This window comes from Mauremys reevesii, linkage group 1, assembly GCF_016161935.1.
Source record: "Mauremys reevesii isolate NIE-2019 linkage group 1, ASM1616193v1, whole genome shotgun sequence".
Taxonomy (NCBI): Eukaryota; Metazoa; Chordata; order Testudines; family Geoemydidae; genus Mauremys; species Mauremys reevesii.
This window is the reverse complement of record NC_052623.1, coordinates 161,008,335-161,035,626: the sequence shown is the minus strand read 5'-3', so window position 1 is coordinate 161,035,626 and position 27,292 is coordinate 161,008,335. Positions and strand designations below refer to the sequence as shown.

Below are 27,292 nucleotides of genomic sequence, written 5' to 3'. Positions count from 1 at the left end.
AATGCGGTGGATCTAATATATCTGGATTTCAGTAAGGCGTTTGATATGGTACCGCATGAGGAATTACTGGTTAAATTGCAAAAGATGGGGATCGAAATGAAAATCCAGAGTTGGATAAGGAGCTGGTTAAAGGGGAGATTGCAGAGGGTAGTATTGAAGGGGGAACTGTCGGGTTGGAGGGGGGTTACCAGTGGAGTTCCTCAAGGTTCGGTTTTGGGTCCGATTTTATTCAATCTATTTATTGCTGACCTGGGAACCAAGAGTAGGAGTGGGCTGATAAAGTTTGCGGATGACACCAAGTTGGGAGGTATTGCCAATTCGGAAAAGGATCGGGATATCCTCCAGGGAGATTTGGATGACCTTGTAAACTGGAGTATTAGCAACAGGATGAAATTCAATAGTGAGAAGTGTAAGGTTATGCATTTAGGGATGACTAACAAGAATTTTAGTTATAAGCTAGGGACGCACCAGTTGGATGTAACGGAGGAGGAGAAGGACCTAGGAGTCCTGGTTGATCGTAGGATGACTATGAGTAGGCAATGCGATGTGGCCGTTAAAAAAGCTAATGCGGTCTTGGGATGCATTAGGCGAGGTATTTCTAGTAGGGATAAGGAGGTGCTAGTCCCGTTATATAAGGCGTTGGTGAGACCTCATTTGGAGTATTGTGTGCAGTTTTGGTCTCCCATGTTTAAGAAGGATGAATTCAAACTGGAACAGGTACAAAGAAGGGCCACTAGAATGATCCGAGGAATGGAAGGCCTGTCGTATGAAAGGAGACTTGAGGAGCTCGGTTTGTTTTCCTTAACCAAAAGAAAGATAAGAGGAGATATGATTACACTCTTTAAATATATCAGAGGGATAAATACCAGGGAAGGAGAGGAATTATTTCAGCTCAGTGCTAATGTGGACACGAGGACAAACGGATATAAATTGTCAGTCAGGAAATTTAGGCTTGAAATTAGACGAAGGTTTCTAACCATCAGGGGAGTGCAATACTGGAACAGCCTACCGAGGGAAACAGTGGGGGCGAAGGACCTCCATGACTTTAAGATTAAGCTAGATAAGTTTATGGAGGAGATGGTATGATAGGATAACAGGCATAGTCAATAGGTCAATTAAGTGCCACACTGGTAAATAGTACAATGGGTCAATGATATGATATTCTTAACCTTTTTCCAGAGGGTATGGCTGGAGAGTCTTGCCCGCATGCTCGGGGTTCAGCTGACCGCCATATTTGGGGTCGGGAAGGAATTTTCCTCCAGGGTAGATTGGCAGTGGCCCTGGAGGTTTTTCGCCTTCCTCCGAAGCATGGGGCAGGGGTCGCTTGCTAAAGGAGTGGGTGGATCGGCTTATGTGGCCTGCATCTTGCAGGAGGTCAGACTAGATGATCATAATGGTCCCTTCTGATCTTGAATTCTATGATTCTATGATGTAGCAGTGAATCTCGGAGACTGTCATGTCTATGACTCAGAAAATCTGGAACAAGTCAAAGGAAACTGGCCCCTGAAAGACATTAATTCCATGGAAAGACATGACAGCCATTCTTCCCTCAGTTACATGTAAACAACCCCTCTGCTATCAGTGTGGTTGTACATGTGTAAGTAAAGAAAAGATTTGGCCCACACAGCTCTATCTTAAGCAAAAGACAGAGAGATAGAGTAGATAAGTTATATTTTACTCTGGATATTTTCCATCTTACGTTATAGGTTTCAAATATATATATTTGATAAAGAAATATATATCTTACCTAGAAGAATAGAACAGAAATCAAAATTAGGATAGCAAATTGGGCAGTTAGGTGTGAATTGAAGATCCTTCCCACTAAGTACAGTATTGACTGTCTTAGTGGATGAAGACATCCTGCCTACATTGACTTATGCCTAGTGCTATTGTAGTTTGTATTTAGACAGAGAACCATTTTTGAAATAGAATATAAAATAAACTGACCAAAGTATATCTTCCTAAAATTTTCAGTGAAGAACCCAACATACCCCAGTAACAGTTTTATTACTGTGCTATTAGCTCTAATTAAATAATTCAATATGACAAACTTTGGACTACAAACAGTGGAATCCGGGTCCACTCTCTCCTGCTTATGGTAGATTCATTCTAGTTACCCTTTTAAAAATTGATATATCTCACATTCATTTTGATTACTTTACAATTCTTTTACCTTTCAACGTGTCCCAGAAGTTGGGGTGAAGGTAGCATGTCAATGTTGTGTTTGATCTGGGTAGTAGCCAAAAGATTTCACGTAACAAATGCATTCTTGCAGCACTGTGCTGAACTGTTTTTCAATGTCTTTACAGAAGCTAAAACATTTGATGGAAAAACCAGGATTACAAATGAAGAATTCAAACCTGAGTATAACAACAAATCAAGTGAAGACTTTAAGGATTTTGAAAAGAAGTTCATTGCGGAGGTATTATATCCAGGATTATTCAAATAAAATTAGTTTTCTATTGAACTGTTCCTAATCCAAATATATGTGAGAACCAGGTCACACACGATCTACACAGATGGAACACATTGGTTGGAGGTTAGAATACCAGTGATGGTTATTGCACAGTGATGCATGAACTCTCATTTACACTAAGGTCCTATTGAGCCTTCGTTTAAATGACGCTCTGGCCCAGAGTCATATTAACTGAAGGATAATGAGTTTTTGAGATCTGAGATGGGGTAGAGGTGATGGGTTTTTTTCCCACCATGGTGTCCATGAAATGCCAGTGAATGTTGAATTTAGGTTTGGACTGCATAGTGAATCTGGATTGCCATTAACCAGAAGCAGAATCAGGTGTTTCTTGTTGTGAAATATTATCTACTTATTTGAGGATAAGACTGATGAGATTTGGATTAGGTCACCTCCTAGGTAGATGAGTCATATCAGCAGGAGGCAAATGTGAAATCTTCTCTGGTTAATTTCTCACCAGTTTCATTTACTGAGAGTTTTTGTATAGGGAGAAATGCAGTCTGTTACCGGTGACGTCCTGTCTTATGGCTAGCAACATCCAGTAGGGAGTCATTGGGTCCCTGTTGTTTTGAGAACATCAGTGCCTCCTTAGAGAAGGGTAAGGTACCAACTTCTTGCACGTGAGCAGGTATTATGCCCTTGATCAGGGAATCCTCCCCTGACACAGACAAGTTTTGACAATTATTGCCTTGTCTCTATCTTTCCCGATAAGTGATTTTACTGCTAAAGTTTCAGCCAAGCATCTGTGTCCTTTGACATCCTCAGATTTCCTTATCCCCCTTCAATTTGACATTATTCCTGAGACACCAAGACACTGCACTAATCTTTTTGGTTGACCATCACTTTCAAGGGATAGGGGGCTATTCTAATTCCTAAATCTCTCAGCAGCCTTTAATTTCAATGATATGTTATATTAACCATCCAAATGATAAGCTATTACTTTAATTTCTAAGGAGTTTACTGGTCTGTTTTGTAGTTGAGGGAGCTCTGGAGGGAAATGTGCAATCTGGGTCTTCAGCAGTCAGTCTGCAAAGAGCCAGCCTAGAGCAAGGTGGGTTGAGTTCTGCCTTGCTGTTTTAGGGGAGCAGTCTTCTTTGTTTCTCCATTTTTGGTGCTTGTATGTTAGGGTTTTGGAGTCTGAGAAATAAAGTAGCGTAACACTGCTATATTCCAGAAAGAGTATTTTATGTTTTTTATCTAACTTCTCTGTGTGTATGCCATAACAAATAAAAGACTGTAACAAAAGATTGGCAGATCTGGTTGATGCCCTGTGGACACAAGTGGGGTAGATGGACTTGCACTTTGTTTAATCCTCTTAGAGCCAAAAGGGTGGTGTTGAGCAATTACTTCTATTCGCTGAGGGTCAGTCAAACATGATTTTGGAGTTTCCGTCCCATGACAAGGAGCCTGTTAGGAGATATAGTGAGATTACATAGTGTACTCTCTACACTTTCCACATCCAAATGAGGTAGGGCCTTGGATGAGAGTGAGTTGGTCAAAGCTCTATCTAGAAAAAATTCGGATGATGCTTCTAGAAAGGGTGAAGAATGTAGCAAGGGTAGAAACACTGGCATTTTTTCCTTTGTATTGCAGGTGCTTCTCCCCCCTTTGTTAAGGAAGTTCACAGCTAGCGCTTGTAAAATGCTTTGAACATGAAAAGTGTGATATAATTGCTAAATTTTATTTTTAAACATAACTTTTTTTAAAAGTCTTTCCAATAACTGAAATACAAAACGTGTTGGTAGTAAACATACTTCCAAAGATTGTGAATACATATGTAGACTTTGGACTTGAACGTCTACTATTTTTTCTTTTTTATTTCATGTGTTTCATTGTGGTTAGACAGAGCTAAAAACAAGCAAGTGAAAAATAAAGTGAGAGGAAAAAATGTATCCAACAGCATAAATCCAAACCCAAATAACTGCTATCTTTCATGACACGCTGGTGTCTAACCATCACTATGGACATTTTCATGCTCCTTGATTCCTGCATAGTGTCAGTGAAAAGATGAGACTTTTCCCGTCTCCATTTGGCTAGACACATGTGGACATTTTGTTCATTTGGGTCTTGCCATATTTATACAGTGATTCTTGGCCTTCCAACTGGATTACTGCAGAAAATGCTAATTTGTTACTACACTTAAATACCGCTCAAAAGCTTCCTCTAAAGCAGAATTTGGGAGACAGGAAGAAGAGATTTAAAAGTAGGGGATTTCAATTTGGTTTTAATTGAGGGCCAAAGACTGTTCTAAACCAGTGTTCATGGAAGGGAAGGGGCCTGACCTAGACAACTGGGAGAGTCCTGTTCACCTTACATCCTCAAGGGGAGTGGGAACGAGCTCTGGTTTGTAGATCTCTCTCTCAAACAGTTTTTAACCCTATCACCTCTTGCAATTTTTTACCATTTGCCATTAATATATGAGAGTTATGAAAATGTTTGAAGGTCGTAGAACTGATTTCTATAAGCATTTGGTTCCACTATCAGTAATGCTGGTCAATGAATTGAACAATGAAGGGTAATTTTTGCCTTAAGAGTTCTTGACTGCAAAAGGAAAATTGAATAATTTTAACTTTTTACTTTACAGATAAGAAAAAACTTGCCACCTGAGATGCAAAGGTTACTAGATGAAGGAAAACTGCGTATAGTAATCAACAATCTTAGAAGTGGCAGTATAGTTGTGGACTTTATGATTGTTTTGGATGTAGGAGAAAATTTAACAAAAACAGAGCTCACAGCTGCTTTTACAGAGGCCTTTAACAACAGTACAGAATTTCAAACGGACCCTAACAGTACACTTATAGAAGGTATAGCCTAATGCTCATACGAATTGTTTTCTTTATATTTAGAGATTACAGTGTTTATCACTGATAGTGACTTTATGTGACAACAACTGCACTGGCAGTGAACTGTGTCATTTAATTGCACTCAGCACTTGTACTTTCATCTTTTCCATGATGAGTTAAAAAGTTGTTCTTTTTATGTTTGTTCAACTTCCTTATAGAAACGAATAGTTGTAAGATGGGATTCAATGATTGTTCTGAACATGCCACATGCAACATTAGCGGGCCATCTTATTCCTGTCAGTGTCAGGCTGGATTCACAGACTTCAGTCCCAACGTTCCTGGGAGAGATTGCCGAGGTAAGATGAATTTAAATTCACAAAACTCTTTAGATGGTCATTTTCTAAAACTTTGTATTTGACTCTTAAAAATTAACTCATAAATGAGTTATTTAAGAAAATAAGAAAAAAATAACTAGAATAAAACACGGTGGAATCTTAACAGACGATGATGATTATTATTTTATCTTATTACATTATTGTCAGGAGGCCGCAATCAATGGTGGAGTTCCACCGTGATAGTCTCTGTACAAATACATAATAAGAGGGAAATGTTCACTGCCCTGAAGGACATACACTCTAAGGCCTTGCCTCTCTGACACTCCCCAGTGTGGTGAATTGAAGCAGTGTTGTCCAATTGAAACAGAGTACAATGGAATGAGTCGTTTGTTTACTAAGGGTTTGCAGGACTGGGGATTAAATGGAGAAGACAGATAAAGGGTAGGAGAAAGGAAGTATCATTATCTCCATTTAACAAATGGGGAACTGAGGCAAAGAGAGATGAAGTAATTTGCACATGAAGTTTGTAGAAGAGCCAGTTTTGACTCCCCTCTCCCAAATGCCACTGCAGCATCTTAACACAACACTCGCCTTCTCCTCAAGAGAAATGCTTTAATGGAAATTCACAGTCTGGCCCAGGTGGACTTTAGAAATATGTGGGTCCTTTAAAAGGGAAGAAAGATTAATCCAGATTTAAGAGACAGGGACATGGCTTCAAATTGGCTGCATAAAGAATTATTTATAAGAGTAAAGTTATGTAGGATTGGGTCCATAGTCATATCCCAATGGTAACTGAAGAGTGATTCCTGTTTACAACACAAGGACTATATTTTGGGTATATAAACTCTGAGGTTGAACCCTTTGTTTAGTACATAATTAATAGTAAGCAACTCTCAAGTTATTATATTGCCTTAAAACATATAAAAAGCACTTTCCCTTCCAGCAGCTTCACAGCCCTATTTTCTTTTCTTCTCTTTCATCTACATTGTGGAATTCTTCTGCTTCACCTTTATCTTAACAAATAATAGTTGTGAGCCAATCAGAGTTACAGAGATTCACATTCTGTACAGTTGCTGAGAAATAACTGCATGATGACCCTGCAAGTTAGATAGACAGAACCAACCAGAGTACTGGGAACTACACAACTGGGGAAAAACTGTGGATCAGACTGAGCTATTAGTCCCAGTCCTGAGTAAGGTGTAATGCATAACTATGGCCCCAGGAAAAGCCCTGGAAAGGAATTGTGGCACAGAGCTTCACAATTCCTGCCCTGATTTCATCTTGCTACAGGGAAAATTCAGTTACTACAGCCCTTGAAATGGTGAGTTTACTTCCCCAGAGCAGCTCGCCATCTACTCTCAACAGCAAGTAGGGCCGGTGGAGTCAAAACTCTGTCTATTCCCTACCCGCTTTCTTGGTGGGGCAATGATCCAGAAAGCAGAGGCTGCACTCTGCATGAGACCCAGGCCCAAGATCCAGGGAGGTTGTGCAAAGGGGTGGGTGGCCCTTACTCCTCCTTATTCCCCTGCTTAGCTGAGTAAGACAAGGGAACAATCTAGCCCTGCATGATTGTGCTTGAGTAAATGGACGGCAACTTTGATTGGCAAAAGAAATTCCATTTCAGTATGATTTAAAAATGATGTTCTCCATCTCTCATTTTAATGTTGCCTTATTTTTTCTATAATAGAACCAGCTGTAGAGCCTGTGACAACTGCACCATCAAGACAGCCATCTACATCAAAGCCATCTGTTGAAAGCATTAGCCCCACACAAGAATCTGAAACTGCACCTGCAACTTCTATAAACACGACAGTTCCGTTACCAGTGCTGAGTCCACAATCTACATCAGTCATATATCCAACCACAGTAGATTTAACAAATTTAATTACTTCCTTAATAACTACTACACTTCAACCTACAATTGAAGTCACTTCAACGAATACTGTGAGTAAAGTGCCCACAGGTAACATAACACTTATCAGTCCTACTGGCAATACTATAATTACAAGTACTGAAATAGGTAAAAGTACTCCCACAGAAAAAACAACGCCAGTATATACAGACACAATAGCAACTACAGAGACACATTTTTCAACACCCGCCATCACTGAAACACGTGTAACTTTGCCAGTATCTTCATCAGTAGCTACAAAATCCACAAATACATATTCTGTAAATAATACATCCCTGGAAACTACCCCCTTAGGAACAACTGCGATGCAGTCCACTGCAGCTCCCGTGTCTAATGAAATGCTAACAAATGGCACCTCCAGGCCTTCTGCTACTACGGACACTAATGACATATCTACAGCCCCTTCCACAATTACTAGGGTGGACACCACAAAAACACCCTCTCCTGCTTCCAGCACACCAATATCCTTATTGTCTACAGCTTCTTCCACAGAGAGAATTTCTACAGGTTCATCAGGTACATCATCTACTGATACTTCCAGAGCAACTCTGACTACCCTTAGGAATTGCAGCTCCGTGTCTAATGAAGTGCTAACAAATGGCACCTCCAGGCCTTCTGCTACTACGGACACTAATGACATATCTACAGCCCCTTCCACAATTACTAGTGTGGACACCACAAGAACACCGTCTCCTGCTTCCAGCACACCACTATCCTTATCGTCTACAGCTTCTTCTACAGAGAGAATTTCTACAGGTTCATCAGGTACATCATCTACTGATACTTCCAGAGCAACTCTGACTACCCCCTTAGAAACAATTGCGACGCAGTCCACTGCAGCTCCCGTGTCTAATGAAGTGCTAACAAATGGCACCTCAAGGCCTTCTGCTACTACGGACACTAATGACATATCTACAGCCCCTTCCACAATTACTAGTGTGGACACCACAAGAACACCGTCTCCTGCTTCCAGCACACCACTATCCTTATCGTCTACAGCTTCTTCCACAGAGAGAATTTCTACAGGTTCATCGGGTACATCATCTACTGATACAAGCAAAGTAACTATGATTGTGAAACCCAGCACTAATTCTGTGAGTTCAACCACAAAAATGCCAACAAGATTTTCTACAATCTCTGTGACACCTCCATACAGGTCTACGATTGTAACATCTCCAGATACTTTCAGCAGGATGACAAGGTCTACAGTTATAGTTACAGGATCTACAACAAATCCTATTTTAACTACCACATCAGGAGCTTGCAGTGAGTTAATTAATATTGCACAGTAAAAGAAAAAGAAATTGTGATATAAGCTATGAAAATATAATTCTATGTTTACTAGGTACTTTAACTGGGAAGTAACATGTCTAGTAAAGTATGGCTTTAGGAAAGAATGATCCAAAAATCCTATAGAAGCTATACTGGTTTCAATTATGTTTAAGGCTCTAATGCATGATTAGATCTGTGACGAGAGTCCCTCCCTGAACCTGTGCAGAGCCACAGTGAGTGCAGAAGGGCTTGACATGGACAAAAATGTCTGTCTGCCCAGATAAAGCTGCATGTTGGGAGCTGTGACTGTTGTTATAATGCAGAATTGCGCAATGTCCATGACCATAATCTGTATATACATTAGCATGATAGAATTCGCTGTGAGCTTTTCGGATTCTTGACTACTTTTTTAAAAAAACTGCCATGATTATGAGATCAGAGTGTGTTTTAGGGCCATCTGTCCGCTTCTGATTATGGTTATCAGCGAAGCAATCTTTAATTTGCGGTGAGAGATTAAAAAAGAATGCAACTTTCTTTTGGATATAGCAGATAATGCAAGTTAATATTTTAGAATGTAATTTACATTTTTAGAGGAAATAGTTACCTTCCAGCTTTGGGGGAGACAAAGAGCTTGGGGCTGGATTCTACCTGCAGGTAGGTGCACAGAGCTGTGGTTTGATTCAATGGGAGACATGCATGTGCATATTTGTCCCTTAACAGTAGCCTAGAAAATCCCCAAAGTATTAAATTGTCCTTACATAAGAAATCATTTAATAACAATGTTTAATTTTCATAAGTATTTATTTTTAGCATCACAGATGTGGGTAAATGTGTCACTTACAGAAAATTGATCTTTTTGTTTATAGCTTCGCTTGATTTTTCCATACAACTTGAGAATGTAACCAGTGACATGATACAATTCAATTGGACACCTCAAGGTGGCGGTATAGCTTATACAGCTTCTCTGTTCGGAGATGAAGCAGTGAAAAAAAACACTACATATAAAACAAGCATAGCATATGAACATTTGCTTCCTGGCCAGGAATACATAATATCTGTGGAGGTTTTAAACTGTGGTAAGAAGACCAGTACTTCAATGACAGTTCAGACAGGTATTTCCTTGATAATCTAATCATTTTTATTAATAACTCATAAGATATTTTTTTTTAGATATGATTAGAGGAGGGGTGGGCAAACGTTTTGGCCTAAGGGCCACATCTGGGTATGGAAATTGTATGGTGGGCCATGAATGCTCACAAAATTGGGGGTTGGGGTGCGGGAGCGGGTGAGGGCTTTGGCTGGGGGTACGGGTTCTGTGGGGGGCTGGGGATGAGGGGTTGGGGATGCAGAAGGGTGCTCCGGGCTGGTACCAAGGAGTTTGGAGGGTGGGAAGGGAATCAGAGCTGGGGCAGGGGGTTGGGGCACAGGAGGGGGTCAGGGGTGCAGGCTCCAGGCGACACATACGTCAAGCAGCTCCTGGAAGCAGCGGCATGTCCTCACTCCGGCTCCTATGCGGAGGTGCAGCCAGGCAGCTCTGCACGCTGTCCCGTCTGCAGGTGCTGCCCCTGCAACTCCCATTGGCCATGGTTGCCGGCCAGAGGGAGCTGCAGGGGCAGTGTGCGGAGCCCTCTGGCTGCCCCTAAGCATAGGAGGCGGAGGGGGGACGTGCTGCTGTTTCCAGGAGCTGCACAGAGCCCCAGCATGCGCAGAGTGGGGCAAACCTCTGATTCCACTCCCCAGCTGGAGTGGGGCAAGCCCCAGACCCCACTCCCTGGCTGGAGCTTGAGGGCTGGATTAAAATGTCTGAAGGGCCGGATGCAGCCCCTGGGCCATAGTTTGCTCACATCTGGATTAGAGTCTACTTCTGTAACCTTTACTCATGTGAATAGTACTTATTTATGTGCCTCATCCCATTGACTTCAAGAGGACTACTTGCTTAAGCAGGAGTTATTCTGTATAATTTTGCAGTCGGCACTTAAATAAAGAATTCTGTACAAAAAATACATTGAGTATTTGTTACAAATTCAACACTCAAAAGTAAGGTAATGCCGAAGTTAATGTTGCATGAGCCATCTTAACTGTGCCCCTATGTTTTTATTATTATTATTATTATTATTATTATTATTATTATTAATTTTATGCCTAGGAATGATGAAATAGTACAAAATTTCTACCACCTTAGACACACAAGTAGCATCATGTAACAGTTTTTCATTCTTGTATATTTATATTCTGTTCATCTGAGGGGAGGAATAGCTCAGTGGTTTGAGCATTGGCCTACTAAACTTAGGGGTGTGAGTTCAATCCTTAAGGGGGCCATTTAGGGTTCTGGGGCCAAAATCTGTCAGGGGATTGATCCTGCTTTGAGCAGGGGGTTGGACTAGATGACCTCTTGAGGTCCCTTCCAACCCTGATATTCTATGATCATCATAATACTCTAGTGTATCATTGTCATAAGACTTTTCATATGAATTACAATACATCGTTCCTTATGTGTAATTCCAGGGACAAGGCAGGTAACTGTGGGTCTGACTCTTAGAGCTTGTCTACACAGAATATTAGTGGGCAGCAAGCCAGGGTGTGAATCTGCAGCACACTAGATTGCTGCACAGTAACATCCCAAGTGGGCACTGCTATTGTGCACTGAATGTGCTGTAATGGGCTTTGAGGTACTGCTGTTTGAAATGAAAGTGCGTTACAGAACTTTTAGAGTGCTGCTGTACCAGTGTCCATGTGGGACGTTACTGCCCGGCAAGCTGTAGATTCACACCCTGGCTTGCTGCATTCTAACGTCTCATGCAGACAAGTCCTTAGAGGTGCCAAGAACGTACTGACTTCAGATGAAATCGCAGGTGCACTATACTTCTGAAAATCAGTTCCTACAAGGCTGACCTAGGTATTAATTAAATTATTCGGCAATTACTCTTTCACCTTACCATGTGAATTTGCTCTTTTTTATCTACCTGTAAGAAAAATTAAGGAGTTTTTACAAAATAAATATCATAAACAGTTTTCATCTTATTTATTTTTAAAAAGTAAAACATTGTTGAACTGCTGGTCCAAATATATTTATTATTCTTACTTTAACATAGAATGAAGACTGCAGCCCCGGAGTTCTCTGTTCCCGGTAGGCGCAGGGCCCCAGCTTCTCTCTGGCTTAAGCCGCGGCCCCGCTCCTGCCGGGGACCGAGAACACTGGCACCTGCAGCCCTGGAGTTCTCTGTCCCTGGCAGGGGCAGGGCTGTGGCTTCTCTCCGGCTTCAAAGCCGGAGAGAAGCTGTGGCCCGGTGCCTGCCGGGGACAGAGAATACCGGCGCCCGCAGCCTGCAGCCCTGGATTTCTCTGTCCCTGGCAGGCGCGGGGCCCCGGCTTCTCTCCCCTGCTGGGCACTAGGCGGGCGCACATAAATGCTCCGGCAGGTGCCATGGCGCCCGCGGCACCACGTTGGGGACCACTGCTTTGTGCCTTCCAAAGTGTCCCACAGGTTAGGCTGATTGTGGCGGTCCAAGATTATTTTTTGCTCAATCTAGTAAATCCAGTGCATCAATGTCAGTAGGTTAATCCTTCGGGGATAACGTTTAATATGTTCTATTTCTTTACAGCATCCAAAAACTTCAAAGGACAAACCAGGTTGATAGATAAAGTGTTCAACCCTCAGTACAGAAACAAATCAAGTGCAGCATTTAAAGACTTCGAAAAGAATTTCACTGACGAGGTACCACTCATTGCTTCAAAATATCTATGGGCTTTATCATTCCCTACACTGCTTACTACTGCCTAGAGGACAGTTTGTGACATTCTTCTGGAGGAGTGTCAGGGGGATTTTCTGCACTGGTGAAGTAGCAGAGGGTTAGGCCTCCCAAACCCACAGACCCCCTGAGAGCCACCTAAAACTCTGGGATCTCGGAAGGCCAGGGCCATCTGGGAAGAGGCCCCATATTTTCCCACTAGCTTCCATCTCAGTCTGATCCTTTGGTAACACAGCTTCTGCAAGAACCATGCTACTAAGAGCTTCCCTGTTGGCTGCTGTGTCTGGATCTCCCCTCAGAGATGGGTTGCATGCAGGGCCAGCTCCAGACCCCAGCGCGCCAAGCGCGCGCTTGGGGCGGCATTTTGCCGGGAGGGCGGCAGGCGGCTCCGGCGGACCTTCTGCAGTCATGCCTGCGGGAGGCCCCCCGGCGCCGCGGGACCAGCAGACCTCCCGCAGGCATAACTGCGGAGGGTTCGCTGGTCCCACGGCTCGGGTGGACCTCCCGCAGGCATGACTGCGGAGGGTTCGCTGGTCCCACGGCTTGGGTGGACCTCCCGCAGGCGTGCCTGCGGATGCTCCACAGGCGCCGCGGGACCAGCGCACCCTCTGCAGGCACGTCTGCAAGAGGTCCCCCGGAGCGGCCAAATTCCTAGAGCCGCTCCTGGTTGCACGGGGTGGAAGGAGAAAGCATGTAAATTAATTCTGATGGAGTCAGCAGTAATGGGAGGGATCCTGCTGTAAACAGTGGCTGCCCCTCCATCCTGCAGCAACTTGCCCTTTCCCGGATTTTGGATCCTGACTCCTGCAGAGTGGCTTTGACTGTCATGGTGCAGTACCCTGCTGGATGAATGCAGCAGAAAACTGCAACAGACCTACGCCTAAATTATCATGGCTCATGTGGCCCCACCGCAACACTGGTGCTTACAGTGGAGATGTCCTAATTGTCAGTTTAATTAAAAATGGTTCCATTCACTTGTGTAGATAAGGCTAAAATGGGAATCACATGGTGAAACACTGTTTTTTCTGTTCCTCTTGCCCGTTTCCCCCAGAACGGGGAATTTTGTTTTATTTTTAGAGTTTTAAATACCACCACAGGTAAATGAATAAGGAAGGTTTTACATTATTTGGCTTATTTTATTCCTTTATTGGCAGTTCATCAGTTACATTTAAAACTGAAAGGTCTATAAAATGCTTTGGGAAACAGAACTGATTCCTATACACGGGTTATTTTTTTATCGGTGACTCTTATGAAAGGTTATGAAACAAAAAAAGTTGGTTTAAGAATTTATGAAGGTGAAAGAAAATCAGATTGATTGTTACTTTTCATTTTACAGATAGGGGGAAAATTGACAGGCGAGTTCAAAAACTTATTTGACATGCGGAAAATGCGTATAGTAATTGACAGTCTTAGCAATGGCAGCGTGACTGTGCTCTTCAACATGGTGATGCCTGTGCAACAAAACTTAATACAAACAACGGTCTTCGATGCTTTAATAAAAGCCCTGAACAAAAGTGCTCTGGGGCGAGTGGACTTCAACAGCACTTTTATAAAAGGTATGGCCCAGTGCTTACAGGAATCTCTTTCTGGTATACTCTGCGATTACTGTGTTTACCAATGACAGTGACTTACCTGTAAAAACTGTTATAGTGGGATTTCTGAATTTAGGACCCAATACACAAGGAGACTTATTCCTTATTTCAGATGTTCAAAAACCCATAAGAAAATGCAGACCCAGTCCAATAGCCACTGATCTGAGTGGAAAGACCTCTGTAGATACAGTGGGCATGAGATCGAGTGCTAGGGGCAGAGCAGCGAGGACACTGCACATTTTCCAAGGATTCAATGGGATGATGAGCCTTTCGCAAAGCCCCCAGAAAGGCATCTTAAAAGCACAAGAGCGCCTTTAGCCTACTAGCCGTGCAAGTGCTAGTATTACACATTTGGCTAAAACCACAAACATTGATTTGAGAACGTAGCCAGTGCCACTTTTAAGTAACATTGATAACAATACAATGCTCATCAGCTTAAAGCGAGATAACAAACTGTGTCTGTGTTTGGTATTTGATTAATAAAAATACTTCCAGATTGTATGAATTTTCCAATTGCTGGGAGCATTGTTTCCTTCACTTCACTGACAGACAAAATTAACAGCCGGGCTACTTTTACAAAGTAAATGTGAATATTTTTAGAGTGGCTCTTACATTTTAATTTTGGAAGATTTGCTTCTTGCCATATTGCTAAGCTCACTGGCTGAAGTACATAGCTATATGACGTTATTCTCAGAAGTTTCTTTAATTGCTTCATGTTGGAGCATGTCTACATCAGTTAGAGGACTCACAATGGTGGAAGCACAATGCCTCTGAATGTTACATTTCTATATTTCCTACCTTTCCAAGAGGCATTAAGGGAATTTCCGGGTGAAGGCAGAGCTAGAAATCTAGCTGTCCAGGCTGATCCACGCCCTTCTCTTTCAAGTACGATTAATGATGCCAGTAATTGTACCTTTCACTGTTTTTGTTCATGCCGTGCACCCTGTTATTCAATATGGCAGAGGAGTTGTGGGGGGAGGAGGAGGGAGGCAAAAGTCTCCCAAACTCTTTCTTCTGCAGAAGATCTACCTTTACTACGTTATCTGTGCCCTAGGAGTTAAACTGGTCAGTGTTTAGGTAATTTTACTTCGTTATTCTTGCCAAAGCAGTGACTAAAGAGTCAATGCTGCAACTGCTTATGCTTGTATTGACTCTATCCACATGAGTAATCCCGTGAAATTATGGCCCAAAATGCCAAGATTGGACGCCTAAAGTTATGCCCCCAAATCCAGATTAAGTGTTTGATGCTGCAAACGGGTACTGCAATGTGTCATGTTTTCTTTCATGAACAGTCTTATTGCACTCAATGCACTTCACTAGGACATACAATTTGTAAACACGCGGCAGTAAGTGTTTGCAGGACTGGGCCCCGTGGCACCCAAATAAGGTGGCCTGATGTTCAGAATATTGAGCACTCACAGCTCCCATTCTCCCACATCACCCATTGCTAAGCATCTCTCAAAATCAGGCCATTTTTATGTAGGTGTCTAAATATAGATTTAGGAACCAATGTTTGAACATTTTTGGCTACTACCTCCTGAGTTATTCTCTAGGAAATGGCAGGAAAATGCATGTTACAGACAGTATCTTATAGTAACTGGTTGCCTTAAAAAATAAAACAAAGGAAAGAGTGCAACCAATGCTTCTGGTTTTTCAGAAATAAAAACCAAACGTGACATGAAAATAATACAAGAGCATGCGTGCCATCTCTTCAGTTGGAAATACTCCTGTATGATGTTAGCTTTAATAATAGAAGTTGGTTGTCATTAGCGTCAGCACTAGAGCTGGTCAAAAATTTTCTGACTAAACAGTTTTTCATCAGAAAATGCTGCTTCAACAAAATTGAAATGTTTCATAGGAACCTATCAATTTTATTGACATTTTTGAGGAAAAATTAACAAAATGTTTAATTTTGGTAATGTCAAAGTCTTGGTTTTGACATTATCATTTTGTCTTTAATATAATAAATATAATATCACTACTGGGGGAATTCTGCGGGACTGCATGTCTGCAGAAAATGCCTCTCCACCCTGCAGAGAAGCAAAGGGAAGCCACGCATGGGGGAGGGGAGCAGAGATGACTATAGGTGCATTTTGGGGGTGGGGATTGCATCCCCAAATAGAGGCAAGGCATGGGGGGCATACTAGGTTATGTGCCACTGCCCCCTATTTCTGCAAGTGCAGAGCTGCCCAGCTGAAGGAGGCTGCCTCTCAGCTCTGCTAACTCTGCAGCTGAAGGCCACCTACCTGGGTCCTACTGCCAGTTGTGCTCCCCTTATGTGTGCTCGGAACCTTCCTGTTTTCTGTGCAACAGTGAGTGCCCACGGTGGGGCTGGGTAAGGGGAGCAGGGGAAATGAGGGTAGGAGGGGTGAGTGGGTGAGTGTAAGAGGCAATGGAGAAGGAAGGGGGTGGAATAGGGCAGGGGAAAGGAATGTGGGAGTGGGGGGGGATGGGGCATGGGGCAGAGCGGGAGGGAGATGAGATGGGGAAGAAAAAGGAATAGGGGAATCCTGGGAGGAAGCGGGGGCCTCAGCAGCAGCTGGGACTTCCTTGTTAAGTAGACCCATTTAACCCTCATCCTGACAAGCCCTACCCCACTACACCAGATCTCCTCCAATGAGCCCCCCCCCCACAGACTCCCACTCCATTGAGCTCCATCCAGCTGCACCTGGAACCCCCGCCATCAAGCCCCACTCCCCCAGCACCCGAACCCCCCACTAAGTCCCCGACACCCAGACCCCCCCCGAGCCTCATTTCCCCACACCCAGACCCTCCCACTGAGCACCAACCACCTTTACCTGGATCCCCTGCAGAGTCCCATTGCCCCTGCACCCAGAACCCCCCAATGAGTCCTGTGCATCCAAATCTCCCACTGAGCTGCTCGCACAAGATTGCCCCACACAGAAACCTCTCATCCCACACCTGGATTCCTCCCACACTAAGCCCCTCCATACTTGGATCCTGCTGGGCTGAGCCTGCTCATTCACACCTGGTGTGCCTGGCGCAGAGGGGCAGGGCTCCAAGGTGTTTCTGGGCCAGGCCTGGCCCTTGCACTGTGTTGGGGGAGGTGGGGACTTCAGCATGATCTCCCACCTCAATGCAGCCAGTGGCCTGTGCTCCCCACTGCCATGCTGGAGGCATATTTATTTATTGACAACTAACATTTGCAGAATTTTTCAGAATTTTAAAATATCGTGCATGTAATTTTAATTTTTTGGGCACAGAATTCCCTCAGAAATAATAATATACTATAATATAATTATAAGTATAATATGTTAAAACAATAAAGTCACAAAGAAGAGCTTTCATCTTACTGAAATGAAATGTTTTGATAAGGTTGCATTGCTACTTCTGAAATGAATTTTTTTTTTTAAATTTCATTTCACATGAAATGTCAACTTTTCCTTTTGATTTGGAATGAAAGGAAATTTTGAAATATCAGAATTTCTTGTGAAATGGCATTTCTGTTTTTTGGTCAGCACTAATATTTTCATTTTTTCCAAGAGGCGTTTAATATGGCAAATATTTACTTTATTACAGCGGCAAACAGCTGTGAAACAGTACCAAAAGTCTGTTCTGAACATGCCTCATGCATCCCTGAAGAGGCAACTTATTCCTGTAAGTGTAAGGATGGATTCTATGACCACAGTCCCCGTGTACCAGGGGAAGATTGCCAAGGTAAGAAGGAAAGGCTATGATACCCTTTTGGAGATGTGCACTGATATGAATCTGATCTTGATTAGACCAATGCAAGTTTATGTGTAAAAACAAACTGATTACATTTACATTTGTATTAACTGAAGTTGTTTGCTTAAATCTTCCCTACAATGATTTTTCAAGTGTGAAAAATTAATTTTCAGTCTCACGTGTGTATTATGGTGTCCATCTGACTTTATACAGTAGAAGGGGGAAAATGTGATCTCAGTTTATAAACACGATCTTCTCTTAACTTATAGACATAAATGAATGTGCTACTAACACGTCATCATGTTCACGCCTGGCCACATGCAACAACACTGTAGGAAGTTATGAATGTAACTGTAATCCAGGAATAAAAGATGGGAATCCAACAAATCCTGGAAGACAATGTAAAGGTAAATGAATATTGGCTTACTTGTGCTGAGGAAAACATTATTTTGCAATATGTTGCTGAAAAACCTCAAATAAATTCTCCCAGGCCACACTTATTTCACCAAAAACGTTGTTTTGTACTCTCTACACATAAAAGCGTCATACTAAATGGTCTACCTGGAGATCACTGAATTCTCACTGAAGTCTCAAAGCTATTATTATGTATGATAGAGGCATAGGATGTGGGGCTGAAAGTTTTCTCCACACTGAGGGGAAGATCATGTCCCACAGATCTGTGCACTGACAGGGTCCTCCCATCCCACATCTTCTTCTTCCCACGTAGAAGTGATGGGCTCAGACACATCCATGGCACCTTCCCCAGTCTACCTAGGATCCCGTGGTGGGTTCTGTGTAAGGCTGGGATCTCCACTTGGTGAAGATTAGGTGGGCTGGGGGAGGGGACTGGGCAGCTCTGCACTGAGTGGGAATGGATGAAGAGAGACATATAACGGCACTCACTCTGGCCCCCAGAGTCCCAGAAAATTCCTGGTGCTGTAATAACTTTCCTGCAGAACCTCCTTTGTAGCAAGAAACTCTCTTTAACGAGGTATGGGTAGGGTTGCTGGGGACTGCTGCTAGTTGCAGAAGCCCTGGCAGCACTGCTCCATTGGAACTTCAGTTCCCCAGGCCAGAAGGGCCTCCATGTGGCTAGCCCTGACTTCCCACTGATCCTCTAGGACGTGCATGAATTCCATGGGCTCTGCAGGGCCTAAGATCAGGACTCATGGCTCACCCCACCTGCCCAGTGGAAAAATTTGGGTGGAACTTTGTGGGAGGAACCTTGTGAAACTTACCTCCCCTATTAGCTCTCTGGTGTGGGTCTTAACATGAGATGGAGAGATCCAGCCCTAGGTGATCCAGCTGCATCTTTTCATGCACCAGAAAGAATGGATCTCCCATTCCATATGTTCTCTGGTATTGGTGACATGATACTCTCAAGAAATAGCATGAGAGCATCCACTGCCTTCCCCATACATTGTGGTAGCATCAATGGAAATAACTCCATGCCGGCTACAACAGGCTGGACTGAGGATTTTGTTCCTCAGCTCTGTCATTTTTGTATGAAAAACAGAACCTTTTTATACAGGCTTTCTTCCATACCTAGGGCGATCACACCTAAAAGTGTGCTAGCTGCTTTACAGACATATAATTCCACTGGAAATTCCCATCATCTCTCCCACTGGGTGGAATTTACACCTGGACAAACGGCCACAACAAGGCTTATATATACCATTTCTGTCCTACTTAAAGCCTCAGAGTGTTTATGTGTTATATACAGCTTACAATGACCCTTTACCAAGGCATGAATTTCCTTTCTGTATCTAAGTGTATCACTTAACTTGGTTTTGCTATTTACTTTACAGATCCTGTTCTCTGCTTCAGCAGCGCCAACCTTTGCTCAACACAAAATAATGACTGTCTTGACTCCAAAGATCAGATATGCTCAAGTAAGTTTTAAGCATTCCTAATTCATTTCAGATTGCTGGGTAACATCCCACATGGGAGCAAGTGTTTTTGGTATACAGTTTATGCCCTACTTTGGTATGTGAGTTCAACTAGCACCCGAAGTTCATGTTTCTTTGGCCTGTAGTTGTGAATGCTCCCTCCACCAAAGCTTCACTTTAAGCCTGTCTTTATTTTTAAATAAGACAATTGCTTCTAAAGTGTCTTCTTCTTGGGTAGGGATTATCCATTTACTTCCTGGGAGTTGAGGGTGTTCAGCACCCAGCATGGTGCACATCTTGAAGGATCCAGAACTAACAGCCTGATCTTGCTCCCACTAAAATCAAAGGAAATGTTGCCATTGAGTTCACTGTAAATGGTCACAGAAGATAGCAAGGGATGATAAGCAAACAGCAACCACTGTGATGTGGGACAAGTTTTGGGCGGGATGAGGATTACACTAGGTAATCTATTCTATGAACAGACTTGATGAGTTTCTTTGTTTTTATTTAATTATTTTACTTTTAAAATACAATTAATATAATAAATTAATAACATGAGATAGGAAAGTCTAACAAGAAGACACAAGTGATGGATTGAAGGTCAGGGATTCTTTGAATCTATTACCTCTTTTTCCTCCCACAGGTAAACAAGCTTTTGCTTGTGAAATTTTGTTCAAAAACTTGGTGTTTGGTCCTGAACTTTATAACTCTGAAAGTCAAAGGTATCAGAATTTGTTCCAAAGCATCACAACAGACGTAAGTTTGATTTTCTAATGGCTTATCATTTTGTAAATTGTCCTCCTTTGTCATCTGGAAATGCACTAATAATATTGTTATGAGCCCCAGAGTCATTCACAGAGGTTGGTATCTCACTGAAAATGTTGATGTGATTAAGCAGAAAAAAATTACCCCTCCTTGTGCAATGAAAATAATACACAAAGCATGTGCCTAAAAAGAATCATTGGGGCTGAGAAGGAGCTTGTGGCTGCCTGCTCAGTTCTCAGATGTACCAAATTTAATAATGGGAACTTAAAAAGTTTTAAATAAAAAGGAGGGGAATTCCTCATCCCTTTTGTTTTCTTTCATTCCTGTTAGATAAATGTCTATAGGAGTAGCTATTATAGTGTTCTAAAGTCATGCTGCAAAAAATATTTGTAAGATATAAGGCTTTGACTAATTCCGGTAGAATACTGTAACTCATGGCCAATGCCTTCCGCTGGCAGCTGAGGCACCGGAGCGGGTGCTGGTGGAATGCAGAAAGGAGGAAGGGAGTTCAGAAACATTACATAACATAGAACAGCTTAGCAAAATTGTCATGAAAAAGATACTAGGCAGGTAAAAAAATCTACTCCACCTCGCCATGATGATAATGTAAAAACTAATGATAATTTATTCACCTGTCAAAAAGACTTGCATGCCTGAGGCAGCTGGAAGAGTGAAAATATTGCAAGGTTGGGATAGACTGTCATTGATTTGAATAATAAAGAAAAGAATTCTTAGCGTGTCTTTTGTAGCTTTCACCCAAGAATTTCCAAGTATTTTACAAGCAGTAACTAATTCCTTCTTACCACATCAGCTGAACCTTAATATAGTGTTGTTATCAGCATCCCCATTTTATAGAGGGGTAAACTGACTTTTTAAAGGGCATGATCCAAAGTTCACTAAACACAGTGGGAGTCTTTCTACCGATTTCAATGAACTTTGGATTAGGCCTTGTATGACTTTCTCAAGGCAATAGTGATTATTATCATTATTATTAGACAGTGACAAAGCTGGGGAAAGACCCTCCTCTGAAGTCACAAAATGTTTTCTATTTCTGTGGACAATTTTATCAAAAATGTGAAATATTTTGGGTTGGGAATGCTGTCATGGTGCCCCATGGGAAGTCTAGTCAAGTTCCCCATGCTCCCATTCTCCTCTATAGGCCGGGTTCTTTGGTTGGACTACATCTCCCATGATGGTCTTGGAGCTGGGAAGAAGTGTGTTATGGGAGTCCCTGGCCATGGTGCATTATGGAACATGTAGTCCAGCTGGAGAGTCTGGCCCATAAAGGAGAATGCAGACATGAGGCAACTCCCAGCTGGCACTACAACAGCATTTCCTAATCCAATTTTTTTATTATTTAGGCATTTGTTTTTTCGACAAAAAAATCAAAATTCTCCATGGAAAGCAGATACTTTGTGAAATATTTTCTTTAATGAAGAGTTTTGACAGCAATTTTTTATCAGGCCTGCCTAGAAGGAAGGGAACTACTAGTACTTTTCCTCTATCCGGTAGGAAATACTGGGCCAAATTGCATTTTTATGTACACCAGTGTAAATCTGGAGTCACCCCAATAAAGGTTATGGCCAATGGAGGTTATGCTTGATTTATACTGGAGTGGTTCTGAGACGAATCTTTCCTCCTGTCTCTCCTTTGCCCAGTCATTCTGAAATGTCCAGCTCTTGATTATGTGACAATGACACAAAGTGAATAATGCTCTACAAGTTATACATGCTATTTGTCTAGACTAGTAGCACTATCATATCCATTTTAAACGCCTATTTCCAACTTCTACCATTGGATGTGTACGTATTGGATGAGCACACTTGAAGTCAAGGTGTACAAGCTAATAAGACTGAAGGGACCCTAAAAGTAACCTTAGAAATCTTATATGTGCTTTGTAACTATAGCAGTAAGGTGCTGCTGGGTTCCAATATACATGTGGTAGAATGTGAAGAAGGATACTGAGTGCATACAAATTCCCGACTGATAGTTAACTATAGATTGCTACTCCAAAAATCGAGTTCTGATTTCATACTTTAAATCATGCACCGTACATCACCAAGAGAACCTTCCTTGAATAAATATTTTGTGCTATAGGAAAAAAATGTATTCAATTATTTCTTATTCTAAAAGTCTTGCCTTAAAAGGGTGATGTGTACAAAAAATAAATTTACTGGTAATTCTTGCTCTGCCTCTGACATTTTGGAACAAATGTTGGTTTAAATTTTTCCAGGTTGTTAATCAAATGCGAATCAGCCTGAGAGATAACAGCTTTGATATCATAGTGGTTGGATTTAGACCTGGGAGTGTGATCGCCTATTTTGTTTCTCTACTACAAGGACAACAGTCCATTGATGCAAATACTCTTCAAGCAAATTTAAGTAAAATAGTAAAGAACGTGTTTGGTAATGAAACTGAAGTAACCGTACAATGTAAGTGTTACTAAAACGTCTTATTAGTTATGACATAGGGGCCTGAAAGCATCTAATCTCATGCACTGCACAGAAATTGTTAAAAATAATTCTTTCCTTCTACAAGGTGCATATTTTTTATGCTAACTTTTCAAATAACATTCACATCAGCACAGGGGCACAACCAGAATTTTCCTAAGGAGGGAGCCTAGGGAAAGGACCCTCTTCAGTGGGGGAATGAGGATGGTGGTGCGCAGGGTGCCCTGTGGGCATGGCTCAGAATGACAGAGGGCAGAGCCAGTTGCAGGCAGGTTTTCAGGGCTGCACCCAGGGAAGGAAGTGCTGGGACATGCCAACCTCAGGCCCTGGTGCCAAGGCAGGGCAGTCCTGCGGGCCCCTAGTGCTCCTGCTCCCTTTGGAAGGCCCCAGCATCTGGGCTGCATGCCACCCCCCCCCCACTCCCGTGCTGCTGCTTCAGCCAAGGCGGGGGGCTCAGAGAAGTGCCAGGCCTCTCCTCCCAGACTGCAGAGCCAGGACTCCAGCAGGGGGCAGGGATGTGGGTGCCCCAGCCCATTACTTCCTGTGTGGGCCAAGGGTCTCTGGTCGTGTGGCTGCTGCACACTGATGTCTCGAACATGGCCAAGAGAGGAGGCCGGGGGTGGGACTTTGCTCAGAGCTAAGTGGGGGATGAGCCTGGGCCCCCTACCTCACCCCTCTTCATCAGCACATTCCCTCTGGAATGTAGATTATTGTTCTGTTTTAAACACTTTATACCGCTCCTCAGCAGTATGAAAGTAGAATATTCTGGGGTACATTCTTATATTTAAAGATCTATGGGGCAAATCCTGGCTCTCTTTACACGGAAGGAAGGAAACAATATAGATCTCCTTGTTGCAGTGTATGCCAGCTCTGGTGCTACAGATGGTTGGCTTTGGGTGGAAGGAGGCATGAAGAGTCTCCATATTTGGTCCATGATGTGACCCCCTGAGCTGCTTTCCAACCGCTGCTCTTTTTTTCTAGTACTTAAAAATGAAATGCTGCAGTATAAAGGGTTGTCCCACAACCCTTCCTTAGCCTGGTAAGTACGTACTTACAGAGTAGTTCTCTGGAAGGAACAAAACTACTCACGTAAGTACTGCACAGCTGGACCCTATGTTGGTGTAGGATACACTTTGAAGAATCTGAAAGAAGAGGCAGGTTACATTAACTTAGACTTTCTCTCAGCTCACTTAGACTCATCTCTGAATTCGCCTCTGTGGACCTGATGTAGGCTCCCTTAAAATCAATGAAAAGACTCCTATGGACTACACTGAATGTTGGACAGCATGTGCATATCTTGCATTTGGTATAAGGGCTGGATCAGGTCATTTCTGTCACAGCTCTGGGGAGGGAGCTGTACAGAGAGGCATTGATGACAATCTGGCCCCAAGAGATGGGCATGAACACAGTAGTATTTAACATCGGCTCAGTTTCAAAGTGTCTGTTGTCATTTAATGCACCGAGCTTTCTAAAGGTTTCAAATTTTGACATTTCAGGCTGGCATTTCTCAAATATATTTTCCATTTACAGCAATCCCAACATCTTCTGAAACAAATCTGGCCTGGAAAACAGCGGTGATTGTCCTTGGAGTTCTACTTGGAGTTGCATTAATATTTGCTGTGCTGATACTGTCAGTGTGCCTTTGGATGAGGTCTACGGCTGGTGAATATTGGCTTGAACCTAAAGGACTCATGGGAAATTTTGCCTACCACTACCTTTAAGCCTTCACTTTGACTTATAAATGATTTCACTCACTACCTTAAAATAGATTGAATAGAGAGATTTTAATGTCTCTTTTTATCTGAAGTATTTATATGACACTCTGTGCCCCCTATCACAGTTGAACCTGAGTGCCTCACAATCTTTAATGTATTTATCTTCACAACAACTTGGTGAGGTTAGGAAGTGCTATTATCCCCATTTTATTAAGGAGGAACTGAGCCACAGAGAGACTAAGTGACCTACCCTGAGAAGTCTGTGGCAGAGCTCGGAGTTCTATGCTAGTGACCTAAGGAAAGGAAATGGCTATAAATGGCAGTTATAGATTAGATATGTGGTGTTAGAGTTATAAACACAAAGTAGTTGATGCTTTTATAGAAACCACCAGCAAAATTCCTATTGTCTTAAATGGAAACACGATGAAGCCCACTATTATGGTCCATATTTTGCTCTTGGAAATACTTGACTTCAAGGAGAGCTGTATATATGCATCTAATGGCAGAACTGGACTCTTTGTGTGCCTGTGCATTTATTACATTCATTTAGTTTCAACCCATCACATAAATTCACTATACAAAGTGTGGGTTGGCATGTACCAACATGTCTTATGCACATCTCTAATGAACTTATACATATGAATACTCTACACAACTCCATGATTATCTTCTTTCATTTTGACCAATGAGCACAGTTTGCAATAAACATATAAAATCCTTATAAAGTATGTTGACTTTAAATAGACATGTATGTGTGATCTAAAAAGAAATTGCCAAATGTAAAATTTTAACATACCACTGAAAGGGAAGGAAGATGATCTGGGGAGGAACAGATTAACTCATCCATTTTTACCTATTAGAAATGATTAGACAAAAATTTGACATATAATCTCATTTCACTTTGCTCTTTATAAGCCTGATCCAAAGCCCATTGAAGTCAATGGAAAGACTCAGGGATTTCACTAGGCATTAAATCAGACCCTGTATATTTTATAGTCATAAAATATTTTACAGAGTTTTCCTTATCTTCATCACACCTAGATTGTAAACTCTTTGGAACAGGGCTTGTTTACATTTTTTGTGTATTTTACAGCACTGAGCATACTAATAAATAGTAATAATAATTATTCCACCATGATTTGTGTATTTCATATAGACTTAATTTTGTCTGTATCTGTATTTCCTTTTGTCTGTGAGCCAACGCCTGGTTCTATGATTTGTTACTGAATGTGTGTTACTGTGAAATAGTGGGTGGGTGGAATTTCTGAATAATGGGGTCTGACTTCAGTTCAGAAGTTAGCAGTCAATTAAGAAAGAATGGAATTCATTTCTTCATAACAGCATGGGTCCTGTTCTTTTACAGGCTACATCATGTCTTTTGGGCACAACCTAGATAGAGTTCGAAGGAAAGCAGAGCTGCACTGCCCCAGATGGCTGAATGCCTTTCTGAACACCCCAGTCCAAAGGGACAGCACATCTATTCTTACTGTTTTATATGGGTGCAGCCAGTTTCTTTTCACGAGGCCAAATCCCAAGTCAGTTTGACCTCTCAGTGCTGTTTCTCTGGCTCTCCTCTTTTGCCGGATAGTGTGTCTCGTGGAGGAACTAAGATACAATTAACTAAATGGAGGGGGTCACACCTGTATGGGTATGTCTACACAGCATTCTGAAGGTCTAAAATTAGCTGGATAGACAGCGTTTTGAAGCTGTGGCTCAGGCAAGAGCTTGGGGTCTGAAGGCTAGTGAGGAGTATGGGCTTCAGCGTCCGAGCTGCAACTTCAAAGAGATGTTCACACTGCTATTTTAGAGTGCGAGCGTGAGCCCTATAAGCCTGAGTTTGTCGACCTGGACTGGGAGGCTCATGCCCACTCGCTCCAAAATGCTGTGTAGACAGACCCTGTGGGACTTTGCTTCCCAGAACATAGGGTGAGTGAGTTCAGGCTGTACCATCCTTCCAAGTGGTTGCTTACCAGGCCCTCCATAGATTAGCAACAGAGTGGTATTCCAGAAGGGGCCATGGTGATCACGAAGGGATGACTGCATGTTTGCTGCATCTTTCTGCACAAATTTGTGTCACTATTTTGTGCTCCTGGCAGGCGTAATATTTGCAGGGATCTGTGACGAGGGCTTTTGCTCATGAGGCACAAGCTCTTTCTGAGCATCCCTGGGGCAGTATATGCTGTACTGCCTTCTACTCAGACTGTGCCTATATGCCACAACCCAGCCCCACAGAAGAAGACTTACTAACATTAATATTTGTGGCCACTATTTTACAGGCTTTATAACCCTGATGACGTGCTATACTCATGAATCATTTGTGAATGTGTACATAGCCATTCATTAGGGTGACAAGATGTCCCAATTTTATAGGGACAGTCCTGATTTTGGGGTCTTTTTTGTATATAGGCTCCTATTATCCCCCACTCCCGTCCCGATGTTTCACACTTGCTGTCTGGTCATCCTACCATTCATTCTATCAGTAAATGCAGTCTCATTTGAGTATTATGCTTTGCAAATACAAATGAAGGTCATTGACTGCTGTTAATATTTTTTTCTGTTTTTTAAAATATGGTATGAATAATAATGGACATGACTCTTAGTTTCAGTTTTTCTGGTGTCTGGAAATTATATTTATTGGAAGAGTATGTACAGCTGGGTTATACTGTAATA

The 27,292-nt window shown here is 42.3% G+C and overlaps 1 protein-coding gene across 1 annotated transcript in view; it reads left to right on the top strand.

The window, feature by feature from the left end:
* Window positions 1-27,038, top strand: part of LOC120406777 (serine-rich adhesin for platelets-like) — a 42,708-nt gene extending 15,670 nt beyond the window's left edge. The window contains exons 9-22 of the mRNA XM_039541930.1: window positions 2,310-2,422; window positions 5,058-5,277; window positions 5,475-5,612; window positions 7,279-7,851; window positions 8,101-8,769; window positions 9,642-9,887; window positions 12,378-12,490; window positions 13,861-14,080; window positions 17,657-17,794; window positions 18,073-18,210; window positions 19,612-19,695; window positions 20,336-20,448; window positions 22,691-22,889; window positions 24,438-27,038. Of these exons, the coding sequence (XP_039397864.1) occupies window positions 2,310-2,422; window positions 5,058-5,277; window positions 5,475-5,612; window positions 7,279-7,851; window positions 8,101-8,769; window positions 9,642-9,887; window positions 12,378-12,490; window positions 13,861-14,080; window positions 17,657-17,794; window positions 18,073-18,210; window positions 19,612-19,695; window positions 20,336-20,448; window positions 22,691-22,889; window positions 24,438-24,628 (3,155 nt within the window). The 3' untranslated portion in view covers window positions 24,629-27,038. The remainder of the gene's footprint in view (window positions 1-2,309; window positions 2,423-5,057; window positions 5,278-5,474; window positions 5,613-7,278; window positions 7,852-8,100; window positions 8,770-9,641; window positions 9,888-12,377; window positions 12,491-13,860; window positions 14,081-17,656; window positions 17,795-18,072; window positions 18,211-19,611; window positions 19,696-20,335; window positions 20,449-22,690; window positions 22,890-24,437) is intronic.
* Window positions 27,039-27,292: the final 254 nt, after the last annotated feature.